The 14278-nt window shown below is 45.4% G+C and overlaps 1 protein-coding gene across 7 annotated transcripts in view; it reads right to left on the minus strand.

Moving 5' to 3' along the window:
* LOC119955159 (neuronal PAS domain-containing protein 3) overlaps positions 1 to 14278 on the minus strand; it is a 1584282-nt gene that overhangs the window by 100740 nt on the left and 1469264 nt on the right. For 5 of the 7 annotated variants that reach the window (XM_038781137.1, XM_038781126.1, XM_038781118.1 and 2 more), the window contains one exon: positions 14059 to 14177. In XM_038781137.1, the coding sequence (XP_038637065.1) occupies positions 14059 to 14177 (119 nt within the window). The remainder of the gene's footprint in view (positions 1 to 14058; positions 14178 to 14278) is intronic. The other 2 variants (XM_038781147.1, XM_038781108.1) reach the window with 1 other exon arrangement.

A 14278-nucleotide genomic window follows, 5' to 3' on the forward strand; every position in this document is an offset into this window, starting at 1 on the left:
TTTTTTCTAAAACCTATATCCTTGCTGCTTTTACTAAATTGCCATCTTTCTCTTGTTTAAATCACTCAGTCATTTTATACTGTTTATTATGATTTGAAATATGAGAATGACTAGAGCGAGGGTAGGTCCAATCAAAGACAGTAGCGGGAGATTGTGTATTGAGTCTGAAGAGATAGGAGAGGTCTTGAACAAGTATTTTTCTTCAGTATTTACAAATGAGAGGGGCCATATTGTTGGAGAGGACAGTGTGAAACAGACTGGTAAGCTCAAGGAGATGTTTGTTAGGAAGGAAGATGTAGGGCAGCACGGTGGCCTAGTGGTTAGCACAACCGCCTCACGGCGCTGAGGGCCCAGGTTCGATCCCGGCTCTGGGTCACTGTCCGTGTGGAGTTTGCACATTCTCCCTGTGTCTGCGTGGGTTTCGCCCCCACAACCCAAAAATGTGCGGAGTAGGTAGATTGGCCACGCTAAATTGCCCCTTAATTAGAAAAAATAATTGGGTAATCTAAATTTTTTTAAAAAAAGGAAGGAAGATGTGTTGGGCATTTTGAAAAACTTGAGGATACACAAGTCCCCCGGGCATGACGGGGTATATCCAAGGATTCTATGGGAAGCAAGAAATGAAATTGCAGAGCCGTTGGCAATGATCTTTTCATCCTCGCTGTCAACAGGGGTGGTACCAGAGGATTGGAGAGTGGCGAATGTCGTGCCCCTGTTCAAAAAAGGGAATAGGGATAACCCTGGAAATTACAGGCCAGTTAGTCTTACTTCGGTGGTAGGCAAAATAATGGAAAGGGTACTGAGGGATAGAATTTCTGAGCATCTGGAAAGACACTGCTTGATTAGGGATAGTCAGCATGGATTTGTGAGGGGTAGGTCTTGCCTTACAAGTCTTATTGACTTCTTTGAGGAGGTGACCAAGCATGTGAATGAAGGTAAAGCAGTGGATGTAGTGTACATGGATTTTAGTAAGGCATTTGATAAGGTTCTCCATGGTAGGCTGATGCAGTAAGTAAGGAGGCATGGGATAGTGGGAAATTTGGCCAGTTGGATAACGAACTGGCTAACCGAGAGAAGTGAGAGAGAGGTGGTGGATGGCAAATATTCAGCCTGGAGCCCAATTACCAGTGGCGTACCGCAGGGATAAGTACTGGGTCCTCTGCTGTTTGTGATTTTCATTAACGACTTGGATGAGGGAGTTGAAGGGTGGGTCAGTAAATTTGCAGATGATACGAAGATTGGTGGAGTTCTGGATAGTGAGGAGGGCTGTTGTCGGCTTCAAAGAGACATAGATAGAATGCAGAGCTGGGCTGAGAAGTGGCAGATGGAGTTTAACCCTGACAAGTGTGAGGTTGTCCATTTTGGAAGGACAAATATGAATGTGGAATACAGGGTTAACGGTAGGGTTCTTGGCAATGTACAGGAGCAGAGAGATCTTGGGGTCTATGATCATAGATCTTTGAAAGTTGCCACTCAAGTGGATAGAACTGTGAAGAAGGCCTATGGTGTGCTAGCGTTTATTAGCAGAGGGATTGAATTTAAGAGCCGTGAGGTGATGATGCAGCTGTACAAAACCTTGGTCAGGCCACATTTGGAGTACTGTGTACAGTTCTATTCACCTCATTTTAGGAAGGATGTGGAAGCTTTGGAAAAGGTGCAAAGGGGATTTACCAGGATGTTGCCTGGAATGGAGAGTAGGTCTTACGAGGAAAGGTTGAGGGTGCTAGGCCTTTTCTCATTAGAACGGAGAAGGATGAGGGGCGACTTGATAGAGGTTTATAATTTGATCAGGGGAATAGATAGAGTAGACAGTCAGAGACTTTTTCCCCGGGTGGAACAAACTATTTCAAGGGGACATAAATTTAAGGTAAATGGTGGAAGATATAGGGGGAATGTCAGAGGTAGGTTCTTTACCCAAGAGTAGTGGGGGCATGGAATGCACTGCCTGTGGAAGTAGTTGAGTCGGAAACGTTAGGGACCTTCAAGCGGCTATGGGATAGGTACATGGATTAGGGTAGAATAATGGAGTGTAGATTAATTTCTTCTGAAGGGCAGCACGGTAGCATTGTGAGTAGCACAATTGCTTCACAGCTTCAGGGTCCAAGTTCGATTTCGACTTGGGTCACTGTCTGTGTGGAGTCTGCACATCCTCCCCGTGTGTGCGTGGGTTTCCTCCGGGTACTCCGGTTTCCTCCCACAGTCCAAAGATGTGCAGGTTGGGTGGATTGGCCATGATAAATTGCCCTTAGTGTCCAAAATTCTATGATTAACCTAGGACAAAAGTTCGGCACAACATCGTGGGCCGAAGGGCCTGTTCTGTGCTGTATTTCTCTATATAAAAATTACCACGATCTGTATTTTAAAATTCAACCACTGTATTCGCTAAAAAACAATTAGACGAGCTTGCTAAAGGGCTAGTTGGAATTCTCTTACTGTTGTTTTGAAAATAAAGTTACCAGTGGGCACTACAGCTGACAAATAAAGTACAAGTGGACTTTGCCAAAAAGCATAGAACATAGAACATTACAGCGCAGTACAGGCCCTTTGGCCCATGATGTTGCGCCGTCCTGTGAAACCCCTCTAACGCCCATCTACACTATTCCCATATCGTCCATATGCCTATCCAAAGACCATTTGAATGCGTTTAGTGTTGGTGAGTCCACTACTGTTGCAGGCAGGGCATTCCACGCCCTTACTACTCTCCGAGTAAAGAACCTACCTCTGACATTTGTCCTATATCTACCTCCCCTCAATTTAAAGCTATGTCCCCTCGTGCTAGACATCACCATCCGAGGAAAGAGACTCTCACTGTCCACCCCATCTAATCCTCTGATCATCTTGTATGCCTCAATTACGTCACCTCTTAACCTTCTTTTCTCTAACGAAAACAGCCTCAAGTCCTTCAGCCTTTCCTCATAAGATCTTCCCTCCATACCAGGCAACATCCTTGTAAATCTCCTCTGTACCCTTTCCAATGCTTCCACATCCTTCCTATAATGTGGCGACCAGAACTGCATGCAATACTCCAAATGCGGACGCACCAGAGTTTTGTACAACTGCAACATGACATCATGGCTCCGAAACTCAATTCCTCTACCAATAAAAGCTAACACACCGTACGCCTTCTTAACAACCCTCTCAACCTGGGTGGCAACTTTCAGGGATCTATGGACATGGACATCGAGATCACTCTGCTCGTACACATTACCAAGAATCTTACCATTAGCCCAGTACTCTGTCTTCCTGTTATTCCTTCCAAAATGAATCACCTCACACTTTTCTGCATTAAACTCCATTTGCCACCTGTCCTGCTCTGCAGCTTATCTATGTCCCTCTGTAACTTGTAACATCCTTCTGCACTGTCCACAACTCCACCGACTTTAGTGTCATCTGCAAATTTACTCACCCATCCTTCTACGCCCTCCTCCAGGTCATTTATAAAAATGACAAAAAGCAGCAGCCCCAAAACAGATCCTTGTGGTACACCACTAGTAACTGGACACCAGTCAGAACATTTCCCATCAACCACCACCCTTTGTCTTCTATCAACTAGCCAATTTCTGATCCAAACTGCTAAATCACACTGAATCCCATGCCTCTGTATTTTCTGCAATAGCCTACCGTGGGAACCTTATCAAACGCTTTATTGAAATCCATATACACATCAACTGCTTTACCCTCATCCAGCTGTTTGGTCACCTTCTCGAAGAACTCAATGAGGTTTGTGAGGCACGACCTACCCTTCACAAAACCATGTTGACTATCTCTAATCAAATTATTCCTTTCCAGGTGATTGTACATCCCATCTCTTATAAACCTTTCCAAGACTTTTCCCACAACAGAAGTAAGGCTCACTGATCTATAATTACCAGGGTTGTCTCTACTCCCCTTCTTATACAAGGGGACAACATTTGCTATCCTCCAGTCTTCTGGCACAATTCCTGTAGACAAAGATGACCTAAAGATCAAAGCCAAAGGCTCTGCAATCTCCTCCCTAGCTTCCCAGAGAACCCTAGGATAAATCTCATCTGGCCCAGGGGACTTATCTATTTTCACACTTCCCAGAATCGCTAACACCTCCTCCTTATGTACTCTTACCTTAGTCATTCTTTTATTCCTGACATATCTATAGAAGGCTTTAGGGTTATCCTTGATCCTACCTGCCAAAGACTGCTCATGTCCTCGCCTGGCTCTTCTTAGCTCTCTCTTTAGAGCCTTCCTAGCTAACTTTTAACTCTCAAGCGCCCTAACTGAACCATCATATCTCATCTTTACATAAGCCTCCTTCTTCCTCTTGACAAGTGTTTCAACTGCTTTAGTAACCCATGGTTCCCTCGCTCAACCACTTCCTCCCTGCCTAACAGGTACATACTTATCAAGGACACGCAGTAGCTGTTCCTTGAACATCCCTCCCCCTCTCTTACCACCTTCCCTGAGCTTACTGAAATATCTAAACCCCGGCACCTGCAACAACCATTCCTCACCCTGCTCTATCCATGTCTCCGAAATGACCACAACATCGAAGTCTCAGATACTAACCCATGCCGCAAGCTCACCCACCTTATTCCGGATGCTCCTGGCATTGAAGTAGACGCACTTTAAACCACCTTCCTTCCTGCCGGTACACTCCTACAACTTTGAAACCTTACTTGACCTCTGTTATTTGGAAACTGAGAAGTGATAATGGATATCCATGGTTCCGAATAGACACAGAGATCCATCACTACCCTAGATATGAAGGATGGTCACTGGATATTGAAGCTGGATGAAAGCAGCAGCTTCCTAACTCCATTGTGGACTCTGATTGGGAGATACAAATGAGTATCTGGAAGAGCATCAACACAGACAGCATGAGATAGTCAGTGATCTTCTCGGAGTGGAAACCATTGTCGATGATCTACTCGTCTATCAATGCGGAGCCACAATGGAAGAAGCCATAGCTGATCATGATCAGAATTTAATATGACTGCTAGATAGAGCTCGCCAGATGATCCTGAAGCGGAACAAGAAAAAATTGCAATTGAAGATGCCTGAAGTTAAGTACATAGGTCAGGGACTGAGGCAAACAGGTCTTCCCCCAGATCCTGAGAAGATGAGAGCTGTAACAGTGATGTAGTGACCAACAGATGTGTAATCAGTGCAAAAAATGTTGTATTTGTGAACTAATTAGCAAAATCTTTGCCTAATTTGTTGTTGGGATGTGAAACACTATGCAAGCTCACTGCCAAGGATGTGCAGTGGTATTGGGGCACAGAAGAGTATTCACTAAAATCAAACAGCTAGTGACGACAATGCCAGTGCTGAAGTACTTAGACGTCAATGATGAAGTCTCCTTGCAGTTTGATGCCTGCAAGAGTGGCCTTGGAACAATCTTGGTGCAGCAAGGACAACCAGTCGCATTCATATCCACGGCGTTAATGCAAATTGTACAATGCTTTGCTTAGATCGCGAAACAGTGCCTGGATATCGTCTTTGATTGTCAGTATTTCCATCAATATCTGCTTGGAGTCTGACCACAAGCCACTTTAAAGCATTTTCCTCAAACTGTTACAATCTGCTCCAAAATACCTGCAAAGAAAGTTACTTTGTTTACAGAGATATCACCTGGACATGACATACAAGCAAGGGAAACAGATGTACATCGCTGACATGATGTCAGGAGCAGAACTCACCACGAAGAAAGTTGAGGATGCATCAGAATGTGAAATCTTCCAGATTCAATAGTTTGCAGCAGTTTGAAATTCTCTGAAAATCATTAACCCAGCAACAACATTGACTCTGACAGACAAATGCCGGACTCAAATCAAGTGAACTACCCAGCAGGATGCAACTCTCCAAGTGGTACAAGAATTAAAGATGAAACTTTGGCCTGAGAGCATGAAAGATGTACCTATAGAAAGAAGGGGGGTATTGGGTATACCAATATGAATTGACAGCCCAAGATAACATTGTGTACAAATGAAACAGAGTTATCATTCCTAAGGGGATGAGAGGAAAGATGTTGAAGTGCATCTATATAAGCCATGAAGAAATTGAATCGAGTCAAAGTAAGTGCTCTACTGGCATAACATGAGCAATAAAATTAAGGATCACATCAGCCAATGCGGTGCTTGTAATGAGTACTAAGCTAAACAGGTTAGAGAGCCGCTGATACCCATGACATCCCAGACAGGCCATGGATGAAGCTGGGAGTAGAAATTTTCACTCCATCAGGAAATTATTATCTTATTCCCGTAGAATGCTATTCTGACTACAACCAGTTAGACCAGCTGACTTCAATGACTACCGGCGAGATTGGAGAATGCCTGAAAACACATTTCAGTCATCTGGCATTCCAGACATTGTGATAAGCAACAATGGCCCTCAGTTCACAAGTGAAGAATTCAGCCACTTCACAAAGGATTAGAAAATTCAATACTGTACATCATTTTTGCACTTTCCCCAGTCTAATGGAAAGGCTGAGGTGGCATTGAAAATCACCAAAGGAATCATAAAGATTGCCACCTTGCGTGTATGTGGTAAACGTGAATGACCAAATATACCAGTGCAACTGCAGGCAGAGGCAAACAACTAGAGAGCTGTTTGTTCGCTGCAGCTGGATGATCAGGAAGATGGGATCTCTCCATCTGCACAGAACAGGGGTCCGACAGTCTCCAACAATGGTTAACTGAACAATAATGGTTACAAAGGCAAATGCCTGGGAACAACATTACCCCGGAGAGAGAACATCACCAAGCTGAACAGCCAATAACAACACGCACGAGTACTATCAAGAGACCTGCATGACTTAACAACTATGTTTGTAATGCATGTGCAGAGACTGACTAGAATAATGAACAGTTAATGCAGAAGAATAGTGGGTGTACACTATGCAATTCGGGTAACTTTATGAGATTAAAATGCAACCACGTACTAAAGGTCCAACATTTAGTCACATGACCTCTGCCATGAGGCACAGGCTGGACGTAGCCAAGTTGCATTCAGTTCTAATAAAGACATTGCACAGAAGCAATGTACTCTTTGAGTTTGTAATAAATTGCAGTTACAGCAATGAGTAAGGATGATCAGAAAATAAACTGGATCTCAATTCTTCTGGGATTCCCCCATATTTTGATTGACCCTCAAATTCTGGTTGGCGTGCCATTTTCCCATCGCATTGTATCTACAGGCTCTGCCAGGCTTTCATGGGGATTTTTCTCCTTTGATGTCCTTCCAAGGCATCAATAGAACTTATGCCAATAGAAACACTGCTTAAGTCCCTATCACTCTTTTAAAGGTCCCAAACATTCACCAGAGTAAGACACCTGATAACTTAATTTTCTCATTGAGTTTAACAAATGATGCTGGATTTAAAATAGGCTCTAATAATATCACTTCTTTGCCATTGCAAGGATCTGGAGTTTAATTCCAATTAGTACTGCCATAAATACAAAGTGGACATTCAGTGTTGCCATGGGCTATGTTGTGTGCTGTAAAGGTCCATAAGATTTATTACTGTATATATAAGATAGTTGTGTGGCCTTCTAGTTGATTTTTGTTTCTATCGTCCTGTCAGCACTTAATGTTTGAGAGGCTTTCTGCCAAATTTCTGACACTTCTTTTGGAACATCGACAATATCAATCCAATGAGGAACTCATTATTTATGTATTTTGAATTCAATGACAGAGATGTCAAGGTATATCATAGACTAGCTGCACTTTTGATCCTTACTTTTTTCTTTAACCTCTCTTGCCCTTCAATCAGAGGGGCTGGTTTAGCACAGTGGGCTAAACAGATGGCTTGTAATGCAGAACAAGGCCAGCAGCGCGGGTTCAATTCTCGTGCCAGCCTCTCCGAACAGGAGCCGGAATGTGGCGACTAGGGGCTTTTCACAGTAACTTCACTGAAGACTACTTGTGACAATAAGCAATTATCCTGCTAAAAGTTGTGAAAGGGGTGAAATGGCTTAAAGTCTTTGTATAAGCCCAACAACTTTCTCTCAATATAGTTATTTCCTTTAAATGGCAACAGTCATTCAGTTAGAATATACAGTGCAATTTTCCGATTCTCTTGTTAGAGCTACATCCTTGCAGCAGCCTGAAGCTGCAATTTGAGCTGTGAATATTTATACCAGAAGGCTGATATGGAATTTCTTTTTAGTATATGAAAATTTGATTCACTTCCGAGCTCCCAAGGGGGGTCCCCCAAAGTTCCTAAAGGACTGCATGGCAATTGCCTGGAAAGTGCAAACTTCTGATAGGCAATTGCCCTGCACTGTAAACAAACCAAAAATGTAATCTAAATCTCAAAGTTCAGACGGTTCAAGCTACGGCACAACAGGTACCCAGAAAAGAAGAATTAAAACCATTTCTAGCTTCTGGGTAACTATAGCATTGACCCACCCAAAACCCCCACCAACCCCAAGACAACACCCTCTCCACCCCCCCCCCCCACCCCCCCCAGACTACCCCCTGACCGACCCTGCACCCATCCCCCCTCCTAACAGCCACAATACCCCACCAACTAACTCCCCATCCTAAGTCTAACTCCATCCCGCTCTCCCAGGTCCGCCTTTACTGGCCGCCCACTCCAACACTGATTCTTGCCCCCTACCCCCATTCCACCTGTTCCCCTGTCAATCCCCAGACCTGACTTCTGATCCCCTGACTATTCCCAACCCCAAAGGCATGGAGCGGGATTCTGTGATCCTGAGGCTAAGTGTTGATGCTGTCGGAAACGCTGTCGGAAACACCATTGCGTTTCTCGACGGCATCAACACTGCTTCAGGATCAGCAATTCTGGCCTCTACAGGGGGCCAGCATGGCACTGGAGCGACCCATGCCACTCCAACTGCTGATCCAGGCGTCGAATGGGCGCCGCGGGATCCGCACATGCGCAGTGGCACGGCACCAACACGCGCAGAGGCTTCCTTCAATGCGCTGACCCCGACGCAACATGGCGCGGGACTACAGGGGCCGGCGCGGAAGAAACGAGGCCCCCAGCCAGAGGCCGGCCCGCCGATCAGTGGGTTCTGATCACAAGCCAGGCTACATCGGAGGCCCCACGGGGTCGGACCCCCCCCCCCCCCCCCCACAGGCCACCCCCCCCTGACACTTCCACGCCGAGTTCCCGCCGGGTGAGAGTAGATGTGGACGGCACTGGCGGGACCCGGCATTCTTACGACGGCCGCTCGGCCCATCCCGGGCCGTGAATCGGCTTGCGGGCCGACCGCACAGAGCGGTCCACGACTGGCGCCGCGCCAACCACGGCGGCGCTAATGGCGCCAATTCTCCGCTCTGCGGAGAATCACATAGCACGATTCGTGTCGGTCGCAGGGTTCTCCGGCCTGGCCCCGGGCTGAGAGAATCCCCTCCCTGATCCCTGACCACTTGACCCCCATCCCCCTCACTCTCCCCAAATGATACCCACTTGCCTTAAACACTCATGTTCTCCCCGGCTTGTCAAAAGCCTTTAAACTAGACTGGACATTAAACTTATCTTGGTTATGGCAGCTAGTGCTGTAAATAAAAAGTGTGTGGCTTATCTACCTTTGACTGAGCTGCCCTCGACTGTAGGCCCAGGGAGCACGATGCACTCCACACACCTTACCTGGCCTGAGTCAGAAGGTTGGGTGAGAGTATCGCCCAGATTCTCAGTTATGTAATTTAAGTGGAGTAGCAATCCGGCTCATTTGCCACTCCATCGGAATTTACAGATTATACCCAAGCGATCGTAAACAATATTATGCGTGAAAAATATTTTATTTATATTAACTGAAACTTGTTTAATATGTGTTGCAAATAGAACCCGAATGACATCTAGTCAAAATAGTTCTGTTACAATTTCTTGCAAAACGAGTACAGAGATGAGAATTTTAGAGTCCCCCACAGGCAGGATGGTAGGCAGGTCATGCAAAATTTCTGCACTGTATTTTTCTGTGAATCTGCCATGTCAGCAACGTGTCGGGTGGCCGGCTTGGTTGCAGGCCAATGGAGGCCAACAATGGGTCTCGTTATGGGTCTCCTCCCATCACCATTGGGATTTTTCTTAGCAGGAGAGGCCCACACCAGATTTGCAGGTTGGTCAACATGAACTGAAGGCCTATTATGCTGGTGTTGGGGACACTGTCCCCAGTGCAAAATTCAGCCTATGGGGTCAAATGTAACCCACCTGACCTGTGACAAATGTGGGGGTTACATACCTGCTCAGGGCTTAACCCTTTTATGCCATTTAGAATTTTAGCTAAAGTTTTTTGCAGACCAGTAAAGGAGTTAAAATACCCTGGCCCTGAAAGTTAAACCAGAAAGTGTCTTTTGAATTCTTCCTACCCCATCCGCCCCCCTGAAACCTGCTTGGGGTAAAAAGAATCATCCACATATTTAAATAACGAATCAAAAGAAATGTGACTGGTTTGCAAAAATAACAAATGGCTTAGAAAACAGCAATAGTTCAAGATGCATTTTACACAGCCTCATTCTTGATGTTTTGGCTTCATGCTGTCAGCCAATAGTTATAAATTAATGCAGTTTAGATACACTGAGTTCCAACCTTCTTTGCTGAATAGGACCTGGGTTTGAATACATTTTACCTTGATGGGACAAAAGCCTCTGTTTCATGTTTTGTTATGCTCTTGACGTAGCATAAGCTGCTTCCTTGATGTGCACTCTGACAAAGGAAGGTTCAGACTAGGAGATAGCTTTAACACATTTATTAAACTGTTAACGATTCTTCTACTTGAATTCTACTCTCCTGTTAATCCTGCTATAGCTACTCAGACTATCTAACCAGTCTGCTACAATCCACGTGGTGGGTGTGATGTGTTTCAATCAACCCTGTCTGTACTCACTGAGTGTCTCCACTGGAAAGAGGAAGATCATGTATGCCGTGTCCTTACATATGGATTGGCGTAATGCCCTCCTGTGATAGTGTCACCTCTGTGTGTGTCTTGAATGCCCATTGGTCGTGTCCTATCTTACTGACCTATTGGTTGACTGTGTGTCATGATGTCTCTGGTGCTCCCTCTAGTGTTTATCTAGTCTATGTGTATTTACATTAACCCCTTGTGTATTTACAGTGATGCATATCACCACACTTTAAACAAGTCCTGATGAGCCCACAGCGTAAAATTGCTCTGTTTAGGTTGCTTCATTTTCATTAAAATGGGACAGGTTAAGAAAGTGAACACACAAACTGGGAAGGGCTTGCTGAGCAGATACACCTACAAAGTCATTACATTTTGCAATTTACTAGTCGTCACTCAGCTTCCAATCAAGGCCATTGATTTTCATTTGTTTCACAGAAAAAAATGATGAACTTGTGCACAGTGTGATTTCCAAAGTACCTATAGAAATGTGGGGGCACACACAATACAAGAAAGGATTTCAATCATTGAAACCAGCGACCCACTCCATAATTGTAACACATTCAGTCCATTCACACACTGTAGAAGATGAAGTGTGATTTCTGTACATATTAGAAAATCGAGGGGGCTGAGGGATTTTTGGAATGCTCAGCTCTAAGTTGGAAAGGAAATCTGGAGAGTTATTCTCCAGCTGCGCACCTTCCACCGCGCCGGACAACAGAAAGTAGCCATTTTTCCAGGCTCCCAGAACAAAGCTGCTGTCTCAAGAAAGTGAACATAGAACTGGGTTCAACAGTGTCATCCCCTCTAACCTGCTCCACTAGCTGGTATATGTACAATATCTAGCCATGCTTTTTGGTGAGATACTGAGTTGGAAGCTAGTGGCCGAACATCTGGCTGGAACTCGGGTAAGTTAGAACTGTGTATCAACATAAGTCACAGCTTTATGAGGAGAGAACATTGCAGGCAGTGGAGAAAAGAAAATGCACTCCAGCCCTCATATTTATGGTGAAGGAGGGGAGGGGAAAGGGGAGGCCTCAAATGCCTGATGAACTCAACTAGGCAGGGAAGTGAAGGTTCATTTTTAACGCGGAGACATTATTAACATCTTGTAGCTCCTCTACTGTTTGCCCTCATGATTGCTCCTCCGGTTTCAATTTTTCTTCTTCAAAGCACAGGTGTAGAGGAATCCCAAAAGGAAACACCATTGTGTCTTGTGCTTTACATCTGAACTATATTCACTTGACTATGGCTGGAGACTCATGAATGCAAGTATGTTGGGATCTGGATCCTGTGACATACATCGGGCCTCTGAACTGTTTTAATGATCCATTGGGCAGAATGTGTACCACAGATATTCCATTCAAGAAAACCGGATGGGCAAGAGGGTATTGCAAAAGTTATCCTTGTGGGGCCAGAAAAAGCAGGAGTATTCCTGCCGGCACCACAAGAAATTCTGGGCCACCGCCATCATAGAACATAGAACAGTACAGCACAGAACAGGCCCTTCGGCCCTCGATGTTGTGCCGAGCAATGATCACCCTACTTAAACCCACGTAACCTGTATACCCGTAACCCAACAATCCCCCCATTAACCTTACACTACGGGCAATTTAGCATGGCCAATCCACCTAACCCGCATATCTTTGGACTGTGGGAGGAAACCGGAGCACCCGGAGGAAACCCACGCACACACAGGGAGGACGTGCAGACTCCACACAGACAGTGACCCAGCCGGGAATCGAACCTAGGACCCTGGAGCTGTGAAGCATTGATGCTAACCACCATGCTACCGTGAGGACAATGTACCGTGATCCTCTTTCTGCATCTCTGCAAAAAAATAGCCTCCTGCCAACTTGCTGGTCACAATTGGTCTGCTGTTGTTAGGTACGTTTTTCTAGTGTGTTGTTTGGCACCGCTACATAAATGAGGCAATATTAAAATGGACCAGGGATCTTGCAGCATGACATATCGTCTAATGTAATTATAATTACATTGGGGGCAGCACGGTAGCATGGTGGTTAGCATAAATGCTTCACAGCTCCAGGGTCCCAGGTTAAATTCCCGGCTGGGTCACTGTCTGTGCGGAGTCTGCACGTCCTCCCCGTGTGTGCGTGGGTTTCCTCCGGGTGCTCCGGTTTCCTCCCACAGTCCAAAGATGTGCGGGTTAGGTGGATTGGCCATGCTAAATTGCCCGTAGTGTCCTAAAAAAGTAAGGTTAAGGGGGGGTTGTTGGGTTACGGGTATAGGGTGGATACGTGGGTTTGAGTAGGGTGATCATTGCTTGGCACAACATGGAGGGCCGAAGGGCCTGATCTGTGCTGTACTGTTCTTTGTTCTATGTTCTAATAATCGCTCATTGTCACAATTAGGCTTCAATGAAGTTACTGTGAAAAAACCCTAGTCGCCACATTCCGGCTCCTGTTCAGGGAGGCCGGTACGGGAATTAAACCCCGCTGCTGGCATTGTTCTGCATTACAAACCAGCTGTTTAGCCCACTGTGCTAAACAGCCAGTCACCTGATTTGCTCTCCTAATGTGGGGGGTTGATACTGAAAGTCCGGAAAAGGTTCTTGGTGGGGGGGGGGGATTGGTGGTATTATCAAGCCACTGTTGATAATCATAGAATTTACAGTGTAGAAGGAGGCCATTCGGCCCAGCGGCCTGCTCCGGCCCTTGGAAAGAGCACCCTACTTAAACCCACACCTCCACCCTATTCTCGTAACCCAGTAACCCCACCTAACCTTTTTGGACACTAAATGCAATTTAACATGGCCAATCCACCTACCCTGCACGTCTTTCTACTGTGGGAGGAAACGAGTCCACCCGGACGAAACCCACACAGTTACGGGGAGAACATACAGACTCCGCACAGACAGTGACCTAGCGGTGAATCAAACCTGGGACCCTGGCGCTGTGAAGCTACAATGCTAGCCACTGTGCTACTGTGCTACTCCAGTTGATGGTTATGACTCTTCGTGCAGCTGTACACTGCCAACTGGAAAATATGGGCAATGTCTCCAGTTGTAGCCTGGGGGAACCTGGGAAGAATAAAGTTCAGGGCAGCTTGCATGGATCTATTGGCCTATAGACTCTGTGGTTTGGGTAAGGCTTACTACTGTTACATTCTATATATTCAACTGAAAATATTACGGATTCTTGGCAACTGGAATTCAGTAGCAGTTTGCCAATTCGGAGATTATTAAATGGTTATTTACCTTAAAGCCTGATGATTTGATATGAATTCCTCTCTTGGTCAGTGTTGACTTCATTCTTATAAAAAATGATCGTTCCAAGCTGTTGTCAATAGTCAGTAAAATTGGGCTTGTAGATTCTACTGTGGAAAAAACAAAAGCAGCATTAGTGATGTGGGGCTGGATTCTCTATTGTGAAGACTAAGTGCTTCCATCGGAATAGAATCGCTCTGGTATCCACTGG

This window comes from Scyliorhinus canicula, chromosome 2 (assembly GCF_902713615.1).
Source record: "Scyliorhinus canicula chromosome 2, sScyCan1.1, whole genome shotgun sequence".
Lineage (NCBI taxonomy): Eukaryota > Metazoa > Chordata > Chondrichthyes > Carcharhiniformes > Scyliorhinidae > Scyliorhinus > Scyliorhinus canicula.